The following is a 16,227-nucleotide window of genomic DNA, read 5'->3' as shown; positions in this document are numbered from 1 at the left end:
ATTGGGGATGGATCACAGTTTGATCACTTACTCGTCAGGGGGCAAAACAGAACAAACCTGTTCTGCTCTCTCAGATCATTTTGAAGACTTCCTCCTGGAAGGCCCTGCTTTTCAAGCTTAAGGAATCACCAGTCCCCTCTACCCGACCCTGCTGTCAGTAAAGGGAAATCCAACGGCCTGGCTCACAATGAAGCAAAGAGGCCCAGTTCCAGTTGGTGGCATCAAGAGATTTGTCCCTAGTCTGCCTGAATCGCTGAATTCAGAGCCAAGAGGAGGTCCAGAGATGGAGGTTGGTGTTTTCCAACTTGACCTTTTCACTGAGGATTCTTCTTTCCCTGTGACATCTCTCACAGGTCCCCCTGGGCCCCCACCTGGAAGAGCTTCTCTAGTTGTGTAGTTTGCTAGTGACCATCAAAACTTTATGTTACAAGTGAGGAGGTGTGAGCTTGGAGAGGGGAAGTGACAGGACCGGCTGTAGGTGGCAGTTTGGTGGCCCTGAGAGCCAGGTCAGAACCTGGGGCTCCTGATGACCTGCCCTCCTGTCACCTCCCTCAGATTCCCCCAGAGCCAGGGGTTCACAGCTGGCTACAGTCCCACAGGAGACTTGCTCCATAGACCTAAAAGCCAGCAGCACCAACTGGCACCGTTCTCCACCTCGATTCGAATAGCAGCACACAGACGGGCACCTGTCGAAGCCGGCAACACTACACCCGGTGTGGTGGGAGCTGTAGCTCCTCCCCAGTTGCTCAAAGCTTGAGTTTGGATGCCGAGGGCAGAGATGCTTTTGTCTCCTGTAGCTGATGACAGCTGCCTTCGCCCTAAGACCCTCCCTTAATTATGTCATCTGGAAAGATCAAAACTGCAGGTCTGGTTCTACATAAAACATTCTTTGTGGTTGTTTTCAAAACCCATGACAGTCCATTTTCCCTAATGAACTATGAGCTCATTAACAAGTACTCAACTCTCCAAGAACAATACAGAAAGAATGAAGATCATTTCTAAGTATTGTGGATCATGATAAACAAAGCAATTTAGCGACCAGAGGAAGCCTGAGAGGTTGCAAATGTGGGTCTTTAACCCCCACTGGGATTTAATTTAATGTAAGCAATTGGGCTTTGCTGCACGTCTGTGGGCAGCAGTCTTAATCTGTCAGTTCCTGGTGCTAACAGTACTTGGGTGATCGAGTTCAATTAATGTTTAAACTACGTTGATTACATTAAGTGGGCTCTACCCACAAGCATTTGTTGGAACAGGTCTGGTGACAAGGGAATGGAAGTTCTTTAAAAAATCATTTTGAGCAAAGAAAGATTTGGAAAGAATCAGCAAAGCTGCTGATTTTCTCTCTCTCCTCCCCCTCCCTTTCTAGTCTTTCTCCCAACCGATTTACAAAAACCATGCTCCCAAATCTAAACCACTCAAGGACGGCTGAATTGACAGTCTGAAAGGTCACACCCGGTCACACTTGGAAATGATGTTAATTAGAGTCACACCAACAAAACCCTAGGGACCTTGAAGAGTTAAAGTCATTTTTAAACTGCCAAACTGGTGCTGGTCTGGAAAGAAACAGCTGTTCAATATTGTGTCCTTACCTAAGGACTAAAAGATGTAATATTATCAGTTATGAAATGTTTATTATATGCTGGCCATTGAGCTAAGCAATTTGCATGCATTTTTTTGTTTGTTTAGTCCTCACAACAACCTTTTGAACTAGATTATTATTATTCCTGTTTTTTTCGATGATGAAATACTAACACTTAGAGAAGTCCAGTAACACGGCCAAGACAAACAGCTGATACAGTGAAGCCAGGCTCTTCACTGATATGAGAAGAATGGGTAAACCATGCCATAAGAGTTCACCAGACTAAACCACAGGTTACTGGAGCAATGAGACCCTAGGGCCATTTTGAAAATTTGTTGCCTCACAAATCCTGTGAAGACATCACTACATTAACGTCTCACCCCATTGTGGAGTAATAGCTTCCTGGAGCGCCTGAGCAAATCTGTTTTCTCCCACTCGAAGCCCACTGCACAGAGAACACGGCTGCCATCTTTGTCTTCCTGAAGCATAGATGTGATCCTGCTCCAACTCTATGCAAAAGCTTCCAGGTGTGCTCACTGTCCCAAGTCAAGACTCCTAAATGGGATCCAGGATCCTTCTAATCTGGCCTTAACCTCATCTCTCATTACTTTCCAACACACAGTCAAGATCCCAATGCCCATCCAGGTCATAAACCACTCCTTAAACATGGATTACACTGTCCCTCTTGGAAGTGGTGCTCCTCTCCCTATGGCTCCCATTGCTGTTGGTTTATATCTCATTCTTCATGGTCTTTTATTTTCTTTCAGTCTTCAATAAACCCCTTGAAGCCAGGAACTGGATTTTGTAACCTATACAAAGTACAGAGCCTAAATATATAAACAGTTCATACAACTCAATATCAACAAAAAAAACTTGATTAAAAAATGGGCAGAAGACATGAATAGACATTTTTCCAAAGAAGATATACAGATGGCCAACAGGCACATGAAAAGATGCTCAACATTGCTAACCACCTCACATATGTCAGAGTGGCTATCATCCAAGTCTTCAGATAACAAATGCTGGCAAGGATGTAGAGAAAAGGAAACCCTTGTACACTGTTGGTGGGAATGTAAATTGGTGCAGCCGCTATAGAACACAGTATGACGGTTGCTCAAATAACTAAAAACAGAACTACCATATGATCCAGCAATTCCATTCCTGAGTGTATATCCGAAGAAAATGAAGACATTAATCTGAAAAGATACATGCACCCCAATGTTCATAGCAGCATTATTTACCAAGACAGCAAAGATATGGGAGTAACCTAAAGTGTCCATCAACAGATGAATGGATAAACATGATGTGGTCTGTATATACAGTGGAGGACTCCTTAGCCATAAGAAAAGGATGGAATTCTGCCATTTGACCTGGAGGGTATTGTGCTTAGTGAAATAAGTCAGACAGAAAAAGACAAATACTGTGTGTTATCACTTATATGTGGGATCTAAAATATAAAAACAAAACAGACAAATTCACAGGTATAGAGATCAAACTAGTGGTTACCAGTGGGGAGAGGCAAAGGGGGAGGGACACGATATGGGAAGGAGATTAACAGGTACAAACTATTATGTATAAAACAAATAAGACATAAGGGAACAGCACAGGGAACATAGCCAATATTTTATAATAACTTTAAATGGAGTATAATCTATAAAAATATTGAGTCACTATGGTAATATGGTAATTCAACTATACTCTAATAAAAAAAGTACAGAGCCTGGGCCAATGCTTTACACACAGTAGTCTCTTAAAAGTTTCTGCAAAAAAACATGCTAATCGAACTTATTTAAGGTGGAGAAAATTTTATATAAAATGAAATTAAAGAGCCTTTAATAAGAAGTGGAGACCAGCAGAAAGGAAGTTATAATCCTTTTATTCATTGCAGAAACATTCAGAGAAGACTATTACGTGCCAGGTACGTGCTTGGCCTTGGGAACACAAAGGCTCAGATAAGGAACCCCTGCCCTCACTGGTACAGTTACAATGAAAGGTGGCATTGCTATAATAGAGATACAGGTGCTTCGAGAACGCAAAGGAAAGCGGTCTGAGGGAGTCCGGGAGGGCTTCCAGGAGGAGGCAAAGCCGATGCTGAGCCTGGAAGGAGGAATTAGGATGCCAGCTGAAGAGGAATGAGAGCACATTTTGGACAACATGGAGGTGAGAGAAAGACACAGTATTTACAGGACCACAGTAAGTTCAGAGTAGTTAGAGGATGTAGTGTGTGTGTGCAGAGTGGGAGGAGATATATACGTAAGAAGGGGCCTTAAAGGACTGCTCAAAGTTCTCTAAGGGCATGATAAGGACAGTGGTTTGGAATTTATCCCCTAATCTCAAAGGAGTGGAGGGCATTTAATCCAGTGGGTAGACGAGTGGGCTCTGGAACCAGAGGACCCAAGTTAAAATCCTAGGTCTGCCATCTTCCAGCTGGGTGACTTCGGGCTAGTAACCCAGCCTCTCTGGGTCTCAGTTTCTTCTTCTGTAAGATGAGAATCATGATCCCTATTCCCTTAGCGTTGTGATGTCTAAATGACTTTGAGTGCTACCTGGTACCCAGGAAAGCTCCAAAAAATTTTAAGCTATTAATGTGACTGCTCTAAAGTTCTCAGATAAGATTAAAAAAAGGACAGGACAGTATTTCCTCAGCTCCATTTATGTTGGGGAAACATACAGGATCTAAGATCCGATAACTTCCTTTGCACACATTACCTGGATTCCAAGTTTAGGAAGACAATCTGGGGCAAACTAAGTAACCTCCCAGTGCCTCAGTTTCCTCATCTGTAAAACAGGGATAATAAGAGTAGCTACCTCATAAGGTTGTTGTGAGGATTAAATGAGTTAATGCATGGAAAACAGAACCGCACATCACATGTAGTCCTAACAAGAATACTTGCATAGCATTTACTACATGCCAGAACTACTGTTCTAAATGCTTTCAACTATAATTATTATTCTTTATATGCATTAAGCTAGCATCTGAAGGTGAGGCTTCCAAAACCTTTTCCCTCAACCTGTGTAAAAAAAGAACAATAATTTCTGCTTTTAGTTACTTATGCAAGAAGTAGGCTAACTAAGGTAAAAAAATATGTATGCCCTTGGGAAGAGAGATGTCATAGAAAGAGGGTGGTGGTCCAGTTGTCATGACCCCTGAAGTCATTCCAGAAGCCCAGCCTTGCAGAGAAGCTCACGTACCATCAGGGACAGTGATGTTTTCAGAATTTTCTCTGCCCTGGTCAGCTTGATTGGTCACTGTACTTCCACTCTTTGTCCGTCGAAGAACACTCAGCGCTCGATTTATTTTTTTAAAAGATCTGCTTCTGATGGTGGATCGCTCAAAGGGCCGTGCTGAGGACAAGAGAGAAGAGAGGAAGGGTGGCTACACATCCACGAAAGTCCTCTCTCAAGTCCACGGCTGGTAAGACACGCACGGTAATAACGGGAACAGGGGTTACCTCTAGGCGGTGGGGTGATAGAATTTGCTAATCTGTATTTTCTCAGTTTTCTACAACGAAATATGGAGGCCTCAGTTTAAAATCTGCTTTTCTTTGCTTCCTGGGCTGGATGGAATGTAGCAGCACTTCTCCGAGCCACATAGATGGGAAGGTACGGCCACCACTGGAGGGATGAGTCATTGGCTCTAACTCCCACCCCTTTCACCAAGTCAGATTACACACATTTTTAATCACCCGAGGTCCTCGTGGTTTCATTTCACTTTGGAGAATTGGATGCTGGGTTGCTGCCAAAACTACCAGAACGATTTCCCCTTAAAAAAACATTTCTAGAACTTTCCACTGTGACTGTTCTACAGAGGGCAATCCCAAGACAAAAGGAGCCCATTCCCGGACAAGCACTCCCTTGACTCACCCCTCACTCGGTTGCTCCGGCCAGAGTCCAGTGGGCTGCTTGCTGGCTGCCCGTCCTCCGCTGTGAACACGTAGGCAGGGTTGTCCAGGCCGGGCTCGTCCGTCATTAAGGAGACGGTGGCAGCCGCAGAAACCTCCGGGGAGAGAGCTGCTGCCGTGAGGCTGGCACAGCCGTCTGGACAGCCATCCTGGGAGCGCCTCTTCCTGTCTTTGGTCAGGCCGTAGTGGGAGGCACCTTTACAGCTGGAACAAAACCAGCGGGAGGTCAGAGAAGGCCTGGGCTCTGAGCAGGGTTGGCTGTGCTCTCCAAGGACACGTGCTTGCAACCCTTGGAAACTGATTTGCTGGCTCCTGTAGCCCCTCGTTTCACATGGATGTAACTAAGGATACACTTGCTGACCAAATGAATGAATGATTTGAGAACACGATTGTTAAAAGATGCCTATTGCCTTCTCTTAAAGCGCACTCTACCCTGGCCCCTGGAATGCAAATTATGAGAATGGTCACGGGGGTCTACAGGGCAGGGGCTTGAGACTGGCAGTCTTCAACTATTTGGATGTGGCAATTCCTTCTTGCTGTTGTTTGTTTTGACCACAATAGCCCTTAGTCACACTAAGTCCCTTCTTTTGGGTTTAGTTCCCAAACCACTGAACATAAACACAGAGCTCCTCCCAGATTCCATATTTAACTGTCCATGGAAACAGAATCGCCCTCACTACAAACCACAGGAGTTTGCTCAGTGTCACTACTCTCCAGAGGCAGGCCTGCTGCCTTCTGTTCTCTACCTCTGGGCTGGTCTCTGAGTGTCCGGGACCAGGGCTGGGGGCACTAAAAATATTCATGTCTTCTAATATTGGGAGAGTAAAACCACAGTCATGGTCTTTTTAAAAAAAAAAATTGTCTCTATCCATTCACCATCCATGTTAAAGAGCAGACCTCAGGGCCAGGAGGCCAAGGTTTGATCTAGGCCCATGTTTTGCTGAGAGTGCACTTCCATTGCCACTGGGCAAGTAGTCTCAGGTCAGGTCTTGATCAGAAAATGCAGCTGATTTACCCTCATTGCACTGTGGTGAGGAAGTAGCCACAGAGACAGACCCCAGCTTCCCAATTGTGAAGGCAGAAATCTTATGGGTGAGGCCCTTTAAGAAGTGGCCATTTAGATAAAAATAATTATAAATTAGCATACCCTTGATATAAATTTATTACAGAAAACCTCATATGTTTGAGCTATTTTAAATAACCCTTTGAGAGCCGATATGGAGTGATGCTTACAGATAGAATCCAACAGCCATCGGCAGTGGAAGTGCACATGGCATGATATACAGCCTACAGGACCACAGAGCTGGTGGGCAGAGGGCCTATTGTCTGGACAAGATCCTTGCTCTGAAATTTACCTAGCTGTGTGATCTGGAACCATTTTGTTAACCTGGTTAAATTTTCTTATCTGCACATACATCTTGGGTTGCTGTGAGGTCCGGTTGACATTAAATCTTGCCAAGGGTTTAGTACCCTGCAAGATATATAGTAAGTTCTCAACAGATTGTAGCTACGTCCATAATTCTAAGATGCCTGTTTTTTCACACGTTAACATGGCTGAGATTAGGATGCATAGGTGATTGGTGGGGGGGGGGGGGTCCTAGAGTTCAGCTGCCAAGCTGCAGTCATGACACAGATGCTGTTGAGTATGGCAAACACAGTCACAGGTGTCCATCACACCACTTCCACTGAGTTGTGTCCACTCTTGGTACTATGCCACTGAGTTTGCCGTTAAATGTCTTAGAAAATATTACATGACAACTCAGCAATGAAATGAAAAGTTACTGCATATATAGAAAGTCTCAAAAACAGCAGTGGCAGGTACATTTGATAGCAATGAAGCAAATTTTCATCATTAGAAGGAGGCCAGCAATTTCCTATATTCTTGCAGGGAGCCAAGCAAATGCTTTATTTGCTTAGAAAGAAAGACACCCCCAAGGAGATGAAAAGTGGTGTCACATTTTGTTACTGAGATCATCCAAAAGAATTGGCTTGTTTCATGCCAAACAACACAACTAGAGGGCAGGAGAGGTCACCAAATTTGTCTGAATGGATTTCAAAGCTGACGTGGCCAATCCATGCATCGCGGGGATAGCTTTGAAGGAGTTTGGGGATGATTTAACCAGTGGCAGTTTTTAAAATTTTCTTTTCTTGTCGGTACATGAAACTTGATGCAATCAATGGCATCTTAGATTTGATGAAATGTAGTTTTAATATAGTAGAAAAGGACTCTGATTATATAATCCTACATCCTTATCTTATAGAAGATGAAACAGCTTTTAGTGCCTGTCTTTCCTTCACTGAAAGAGTGCAAGCTCCCTGCTTGAGTTGGTGAGGTTTTACTGTTCTGATTAGCTACATTGGCTTCAAATTGTTCTGCTTAAAAATAGCAAAGCAGTTGATATGAGAAACTCAAAAATTGGAAGAAACATTGTGTGATGGAAAAAATACAAGCCAGCATGCATTTGAACGGCTCCAAAGTCATAAATACACGAGTGGAACACTTCTCTGTAAGCCAGCGGTATCTGGTTAGCAGTCCACGGGAAGGAAGTTCCTAGACGATTTAGTTGGACTAGACACAGTCTTTCTTTTCTTGGGGCAGCAATGCCCTTGCCCATGTGCTCTGCCAAAGCAGGAAATGAGTTTTCCAATTGGACAAATGGCTGATAAAGGCACAAGCCATGGCTTCCTGAGGGTACACAGCATATCCCAGTGGGAAAAAGGGGAATCTTATTCTGCAACCACGTCCATGAGGAGGGTTAAGGTATTTAACTACATCTGAATCCCAAGACTACTCCATTAAGAAACCTTGGGGTTCCAAAGATCCATCTCAGTCCAGGAAAGGAAAACCTCATAAAATGGCTAAGTAGCCTCCTCTTTTGGCCTCATATAACAGATATCCTTACAATAGCTGGGGACGGTACAGAATCTAGATTTAAATGTTCAGACTCATAAGCCTGCGTAAGAAATGTTCTGCTGAAGCGACTCATACTTGTGCAATGTTGCTTGTTTCAGCCTCCTGGCTTAGCCTGACACTGAGGCACAGGGTGATCTATGAAGGTAGCAGCTTGTACTTACTAATTATCTCTTTTGTGTTGACTAATACCGGGGCCTCTTGATTTACAAGCACAAAAGAGCGGCGGAGGGGGAGAGAGCTGACTAGCCTTGGCCAGCACAGGAACATACGCTAAACCCTGGGCTGTGTTCAAAGCAAGCAGATTTATTCTCCCTTTTAGTTACCCTGAGCACTAAGTACTCTCAGGTGGTGATGGGGGATGGACATGAACTTGAAGGATGAACACAAGGAGACATGTGGAAAACCATTTTTCAATGAAGCCACGTGCTTTGGATATGCCATCCGTTCCAAGCAACTCTGCAAATCCTTTTAGTTAATAACAGAGTTGAGATGCTGAGCTCTTGTATCAAAGTGAGCAGATGCATATCTGCCTTAACCTAAGAATGGTGACACTGGGTATGGCATGGAATTTTTTTTATGCAAGGGAGGGGGTAAGTAAGAAAAAAATGAACCTCCTTCTTGCAAAAACTCCCGAGGCCATGAGGGTTGACCCGAAGCAGGATGGACCCCAGGAAGGCTTTACAGAGGAGGCTCTGACGGGGTGTTCTCTGCCGAGTTCAGCCAACCTGGTGGCACAAGCTGGTTTGCAGGCAAGGGCTCCTTTCTGACAGTGAACTTATCCACTTATGATGGAAGGATAAAAGTTGTCCACAAGGAACTGAACCTCAGTGCCCTCATTATAGCAATCTGGGTAAGGACACAGTCTCCTTTGATCCTTCTAACTTCCTTCATGTTTTTTCTTTCTCGATTCACTTTTTAAAATTTCTTTTTTTATTGAGAGTATAGTCAGTTTGCAGTATTGTGTCAATTTCTAGTGTACAGCAGAATGTTTCAGTTATACATATACGTACATGTATTTGTTTTCACATTCTTTTTTATTATAGGTTACTACAAGATATTAAATAGAGTCCCCTTGTGCTGTACAGTAGAAACGTCTTCTTTATGAATTCACTTCTGAATTAAGTAAACCTCGAGTCTGCTCTCATGTTGAATTCATCAATTGCTCAGTCTGATCCTACTTTGAATCAGTACTTGCAAATTCATACGCTAGTCAGGCTGGGTGGGAGACTGTGGTGAGCAGTTCTATTTCATGGGTGCAACAACCCCTACAGACCTTTGTTAATTATTGTCTCACTCAAGACAACAAGCTCAAGAGCATTAGTCAAGAAGTAAGTTATCCAAATTGGAAAGGAAAAGTAAAACTGTCACTGTTTGCAATGTCATCCTAGTATGTATAGAAGCCCCCAAATACTCTACCAAAAAAAAACTGTTAAAACTAATAAACAAATTCAGTAAAGTTGCAGGATACAAAGTCAATACACAAATATTTGTTGCATTTCTATACACTAATAAGAAACTATCAGAGAGAGACATTAAGAAAATAATCCCATTTACAATTGCATGAAAAAGAATAAAATACCTAGGAATAAATTTAACCAAGGAAGTGAAAGATCTGAACACTGAAAACTGTAAGACACTGATGAAAGAAATTGAAGATGACACAAATAAATGGAAAAATATTGTGTGTTCATGGATTGGAAAAATTAGTATTGTTAGAATGTCCATACTACCCAAAGCAATCTACAAATTTAATACAAGTCCTATCAAAATTCCAGTGGCAACTTCCACAGAAATAGAACAATCCTATGATTTGTATGGAACCACAAAAGACCTCAAATAAACAAAGCAATCTTAAGAAAAATAAAAGCTGGAGGCATGATGCTCCTTGATTTCAATCTATATAGTAGTCAAAATAGTGTGGTATTGGAAAGAGAAAACTGGATATAGGTAGATGGAACAGAATAGAGAATCCAGAAATAAACCCCCACATATATATATGGTCAATTTATGACAAAGGAGCCAAGAATATACAATGGGGAAAGGACAGTCTTCAATAAATGGTGTTGGGAAAACTGGATAGTCACATGCAAAAGAACGAAACTGGACCACTATCTTATACCACACACAAAAGTTAACTCAAATGGATTAAAGGCTTAAATGTACATTCTGAAACCAAAAAACTCCTAAAAGAAAACAGAAGGTGAGCTCCTTGGCATTGGTCTTGGAGATGACTATTTGAATCTGACACCAAAAACCCAAAAAAAAAGCAAAAGTAAACAAATGGGACCAGGTCAAACTAAAAAGTCTCTGCACAGCACAGGGAAACCATCAACAAAATGAAAAGGCAACCTACTGAATGGGAGAAAATATTTGCAAATCATGTATCTGATAAGGGGTTAATATACAAAATATATAAAGAATTCATACAACTCAATAGCAAAAAACCCAATCTGATTAAAAATGGGCAGAAAATCTGAATAGAAATTTTCCAAAGATGACATATAGATAATCAACAGGTACATAAAAAGATGCTTGGCATCATTGATCATTAGGGAAATACCAATCAAAACCATAATGAGCTATCACCTCACACCTGTTAGAATGGCTATTCTCAAAAGGCAAGTTGTAGGTAAGTATTGGCTAGGATTTGGAAAAAAAGACACCCTTGTACACTGTGGGTGGGAATGTATATGGGTGCAGCAATTATGGAAAACAGTATGAAGGCTCCTCAAAAAAATAAAAATAGAACTACCACAATGATCCAGCATTTCCACTTCTGGGTATTTATCTGAAGAAACAGAAAACACTAATTGGAAAACACATATGCACCCCCATGTTCACTGGAGCATTACTGACAATAGTCAAGGTGTGGAAACAACCTGTGTCCACTGATGGATGAATAAAGAAAATGTGGTGTGTATATACAATGGAATATTATTCAGCCATAAAAAAGAACAAAATCTTGCCACTTGCAACAACATAGATGAACTTTAAGGGCATTTGGCTAAATGAAGTTGATCAGACAGAAAGACAAACACTGTATGCTCTCACTTATATGTGGAATGTTAAAAAAAACAAAACAAAAAACCATCCTCGCTCATACAGATTGGTGGTTGCCATAGGCAGGGGGGTGAGGGAAGTGGGTAAAAGGTCGAAAGCTACAAATATGTCGGGAGGATGTAATGCACAGCTTGGTAACTATAGTTAATAATACTGATTGCATATTTGAAAGTTGCTAAATCTTAAGTCTTGTCAATCACAAAATTTTATAATTACATATGATAACATGTTAACTAGACTTATTGCGGTGATCATTCTGCAGCACATAGAAATATCAAATCAAATTAGACACATGAAACTAATAGAATGTTATGCGTCAATTATATCTCAATTAAGGGGAAAAAAAAGAAGAGGTTTGTAGTTGCCAGAGGCAGGGGTTTGGAGGAAGGAGAATTGGATGAAGGCAGTCAAAAAGGTATAAACTTTCTGTTATAACTAAGAACTAGGAATGTAATGTAGAAAATTATAAATATAATTAACACTTCCCTGTGTTATATATAAAAATTCTTACAGTAAATCCTAAGAATTCTCATCACAAGAATATTTTTTCTTTAATTTTATATTTATATCAGATGATGGATGTGCACTAAATTTACTGTGGTAATTATTTCATGACGTCTGTATATCAAATCATTACACTGTATGCCTTAAACCTATACAGTGCTATATGTCAACTGTACCTCAATAAAACTGGAAGAAAAAAATAAGAGTAGCCCAGTGTTGCCAGAGCAATCAATTTGGAAGGCGAAATCCAGTTTTGAATGTGAAATCTCTTGATTTTTAAAAGTTGGCCATAAATTCAAGATTTTTAAGACTATTGTGTGGGCAAACAAAACACATCTGTAGGCCAGATCTGTCTCAAGGGATGACAAATTTCAACCTCTGGGAATAAAAAGAAACCTGCCAGTGTGGGTAGGGCAGACCCATTTCTCTTTTCATTCCTCCAGGAAGCAACCCTACCCTCCTCTCAGTCTCCGCCCGATCTCCCCTCTTCCCACTCGTGTAGGGTGTGTGTGCAGGCACAGGGTAGATGGCCCCAAGGGGGGCTTCCCTTTCAGTATTTGCCCCAGCTCCATTTTTAATTCCAGTGGAAGGAGGAGACAGCATTTCCGACTGTCTCTCACTCCTGGGAGAGCTGATCACTTGCCCAAAGTTATTATATAATAGGGAAACGAGACATTCAACCCTCATGGGTACATTCACTCTTTCAGACCAAGAGAATCGAGATTAAGGGCTAGGGAGGGAAGCAAGTTTCCCTGCTAACAGCTGGATCTTAGGCTGAACCGGATGAGCGACTCTGAAGCTGTGTTCAAAGTGGAGCCAGGCTGGGAGCCTGCTGCAGAGGAGACGGCCGCTGTCACAGAGGAGACCTGGGAGATGGGCCATTGGGAGCCTCAGGACCCAGAGTGCTCTGGCTTAGAGAAAGTCTTTGTCCAGGTGCAGGTGACTCTGGAGGCTGAAGGTGGGCCTCAGTCATGCGTGCCTGGCTTCTAACTCCATCTCCAGGGCCCCCACTCTGGCCCTCCCAACACCATGCCTCCAGGGCTTTGCAACAACCCCCAGCCCATCTCCCTGCTCCCCACCTCTCCCCTGCCATCCAATCCATCCTAAGCACACCAACACAATATCTTTTCGCTCAAAACTTTCCCATGGAAATATTTCCCACTGCTCAAGTCCCAACTCCCCAGGCTGACATCCCAGCCAACCCTGAGCCGTATGGATCACATTCTCACCACACGGTCTGGCAATCCAGAAGGGGGCTGGGAAGAGGCTGGCTGACATCTCTTGGTCTAACACATATTGTGTGTTACCATTTACATCCCTGGTCTTCTTGACCTTCCCAACTGTCCCAATTGTCATGTCAATTAAACCAACTCCACTTTGCAGACAAGGGTATGGAAGTGGGAAGGGAAGAAAGTCTTGTCCAAGTTCACAGAGGGGAGCTGGATCCTGGCTGTGGGCCTCCATGCTTTCTCCCCTTGTACCACCTGGCCTCCAGCCCCGAGCCTCTCCAGGCTCCAGACTCCTGAGTCAAGCTGCTTATTCCATGTCTTCACCTACAACCCAACACCCCAACCTTCCCTGCCATACCAGCTCTTCCTGCCTCTTCCTCATTTTATTAAATAGCACCTTACATCCTGCCTGTTGTTCAGACCAAAAACCTCAGAGCCATCCCTGACTCCTTTCTTTCTCTCGATGCTCCAAACACAATCAAGCAGGATCTACTCAAAATCCAACTACTTCTCATCACTTCCACCTCCACCACCCTGGTCCAAGCCACTGTCATCAAAACCTGGAATATTGCAACAGCCTCCTGAGAGGTTTCCCTGCTTCTATACTCACTTCCCTCCCCCAGCTGTTCTCAGCAGAGCAGCGTGTGACCCTTTTAACTTGGCTCTCCATGTCTCCATGTCACTGAAACACAAAGTCCTCACGACGGCCCACCAGGCCCTGTGTTCTCTGTCCCCTGTCACCTCTGCCCTCATCTCCATCCCTTGCCCATCCAGCCTGCTGGTCCTCACACCTGCCCAGCAGCCTCCTGCTTTGGGGGCCTTGTATTTTGCTGTTGCCCTCTGTCTGGACCACTTTCTCCAGATTTTCACCTGGTCTGTTCCCTCATCTCCATCAGGTCTGTGGTTAAAGTCCACCTTTCCTGACCACCCTCTTAAAACAGCAGTTTTCCTAGCACATCCTAACCCTCCCTCCCTCTTCCTCACTGCTTATTTTTTTCTCTATAGAATGTAAGCTCCAAAGAGGGGTGTAACTGCAGTTGGTTGTGATACTGGGGCTCCTTTGCCCTCGGCAAGCTCATCATTTTCCTTTCCATTTCCCCACACTCCCACTGGAGATGAGAAAAGGGAAAGGGGGGAAATGCCTTTTTTAATTCTTCTATCTTTTTCGCATACTCCCCTGATAACTTTAATGATTTTATTTGATCTGAGTTTTAAAACAATGATGTATGTAAAGATGAATAAAGCATTATCAAATGCCTTCTTTTGATGGATTATGCTGTTACAAGCAGGATGAGTGATTTTGAAATACTTGTTTTTATTCAATGAACATTTGTGGAGGAACTCCTGGGAAAGAGGGCGCAGTGATGTGGTAAAAGCTCAGCCTTCCAAGTTTAAAACATCTGGATATGAATCCTAGGTCTGCCACCACCAGCTCTGCCACTTTAGACAAGTTCCTTAGTTCCTCTGAGCCTCACTGCCCAGAATGTAAAATAGGCACAATGTTTACAGTGAGACTTGAAAGATCATGCAAAATCCCTAATAGTACCTGGAATATAGGAACAACTCAATAAGCAGTAATCAACGTAATTACTATATATCAGGCATAATGTTAGACACTATGGCTGCAAAGAAAACTACTCTACAGTGTATGCATGCAAGGAGACTAATATGAAAACAGACAGCCACCAGACCATGTCATCAGAGAGAGATGGAGGTACACCCAAAGGTTGGGAGAGCTCAGAGAAAGAGGCCATTCACTGTGGGGGTAATCAGAGAAGGCTTCCCAGAAGAGGTGAAATCTGAGCTGAGTCTGGGAAAATGAGTGACATTGTCCTGGCAGACTGCGTGTGAACACCACATTCAAAAGCCCTAAGAATACAAGCGCATGGCAGGTACCAGGATAATTGGGATTGGTGCAGACTTTGTCCCAAGTGACCTTGATGGGGAAGAACAGAGCAGAAGTGAGACCAAAGAGGACAAGCCCTGGGGGTTGTCCTGGGGAGAAAACCCAGGACACCTGACTACCTGTCTGCCACCACTTCTAGGCTTCATCAGGGCTACGCCATGCCTGTGGGTGCAGAATACAAGTGGGCATTGAGAAATCTGATGCCAACACAAGAGAGGGTGAGGGGAGCAGAAGGGATGATGTTAACAAGAGGCTCAAAGTCACCTCCTCCCAGAGGCCCCCTGACTGTCAGTCTAAAGTGGGGAGGGACCGCCTCTCCCACCAGCCCCCACTTTCCCTTCCCAGCAGTTAACATCTTTGGAAATGATTTTGTTTATTTGCTTTCTTTCTAAATCTCTATCTCCTCCCCAAAGGGGTATATTTTCCATAAGAGTGAAAGTCCAGCATGTCTTGTTCACCACTAAGTCCTCAACACTGCAAACAGCACTCACAGACACAGAATCCACCATGTGTTACAGCAGCTGAGAGATTCTGGGAGCAGCTATGTTTTCTTCTTGCTCCTTTTATTAGATGTTTTCAGTTTATATTTTTAGTTGTTCTGGCCCAGATATGGTTTTTTTTCCTTTTGATGGATTTAATTGAGGTATAATTGACATTTAACATTATATTAGTTTCAGCTGCATAACATAATGATTCAATAGTTGTATACATTGCAAAATAATCACAAGAAATCTAGTTAACATTCATCAAATTTTTCCCCTTGTGATGAGAAGTTTTAAGATCTACTCTCTTAGCAACTTTTAAATATACAATGAGAATTATTAACTGTAGCCCCCAAGCTGTAGATTGCATTCCTATGAATTAATGATTTTGTAACTGGAATTTTATACCTTTTGACACTCTTCACCCATTTTGCCCACCCTCCACCCCCTACCTCTGGCAAACACCAATCTGTTCTCTGTATCTACGAGATTTTTTTTTTTAAGATTCCACATATAAGAGATCATTCAGTATTTGTCTTTCTCTGACTTATTTCACTTAGCATAATGTCCTATGCTATGATTTTTCTTGCTTCTTTTGTTAAATGCTTTCTGTTTATACTTTTAATTGTGCTAGCCCAGATATGTTTTCAC

The 16,227-nt window shown here is 42.9% G+C and overlaps 1 protein-coding gene across 8 annotated transcripts in view; it reads right to left on the bottom strand.

The window, feature by feature from the left end:
* Positions 1-16,227, bottom strand: part of LNX1 (ligand of numb-protein X 1) — a 167,567-nt gene that overhangs the window by 31,753 nt on the left and 119,587 nt on the right. For all 8 annotated transcript variants that reach the window (XM_010966089.3, XM_045524927.2, XM_074347816.1 and 5 more), the window contains 2 exons: positions 5,444-5,685; positions 4,772-4,924 (listed from right to left, as the gene is read on the bottom strand). In XM_010966089.3, coding sequence (XP_010964391.2) covers positions 4,772-4,924; positions 5,444-5,685 — 395 coding nt within the window. The remainder of the gene's footprint in view (positions 1-4,771; positions 4,925-5,443; positions 5,686-16,227) is intronic.

The sequence above is a fragment of the Camelus bactrianus genome, chromosome 2, assembly GCF_048773025.1.
Source record: "Camelus bactrianus isolate YW-2024 breed Bactrian camel chromosome 2, ASM4877302v1, whole genome shotgun sequence".
NCBI lineage: Eukaryota > Metazoa > Chordata > Mammalia > Artiodactyla > Camelidae > Camelus > Camelus bactrianus.
Note: the sequence above shows the minus strand (reverse complement) of the source record. Positions and strands in the feature narration are given on the sequence as shown.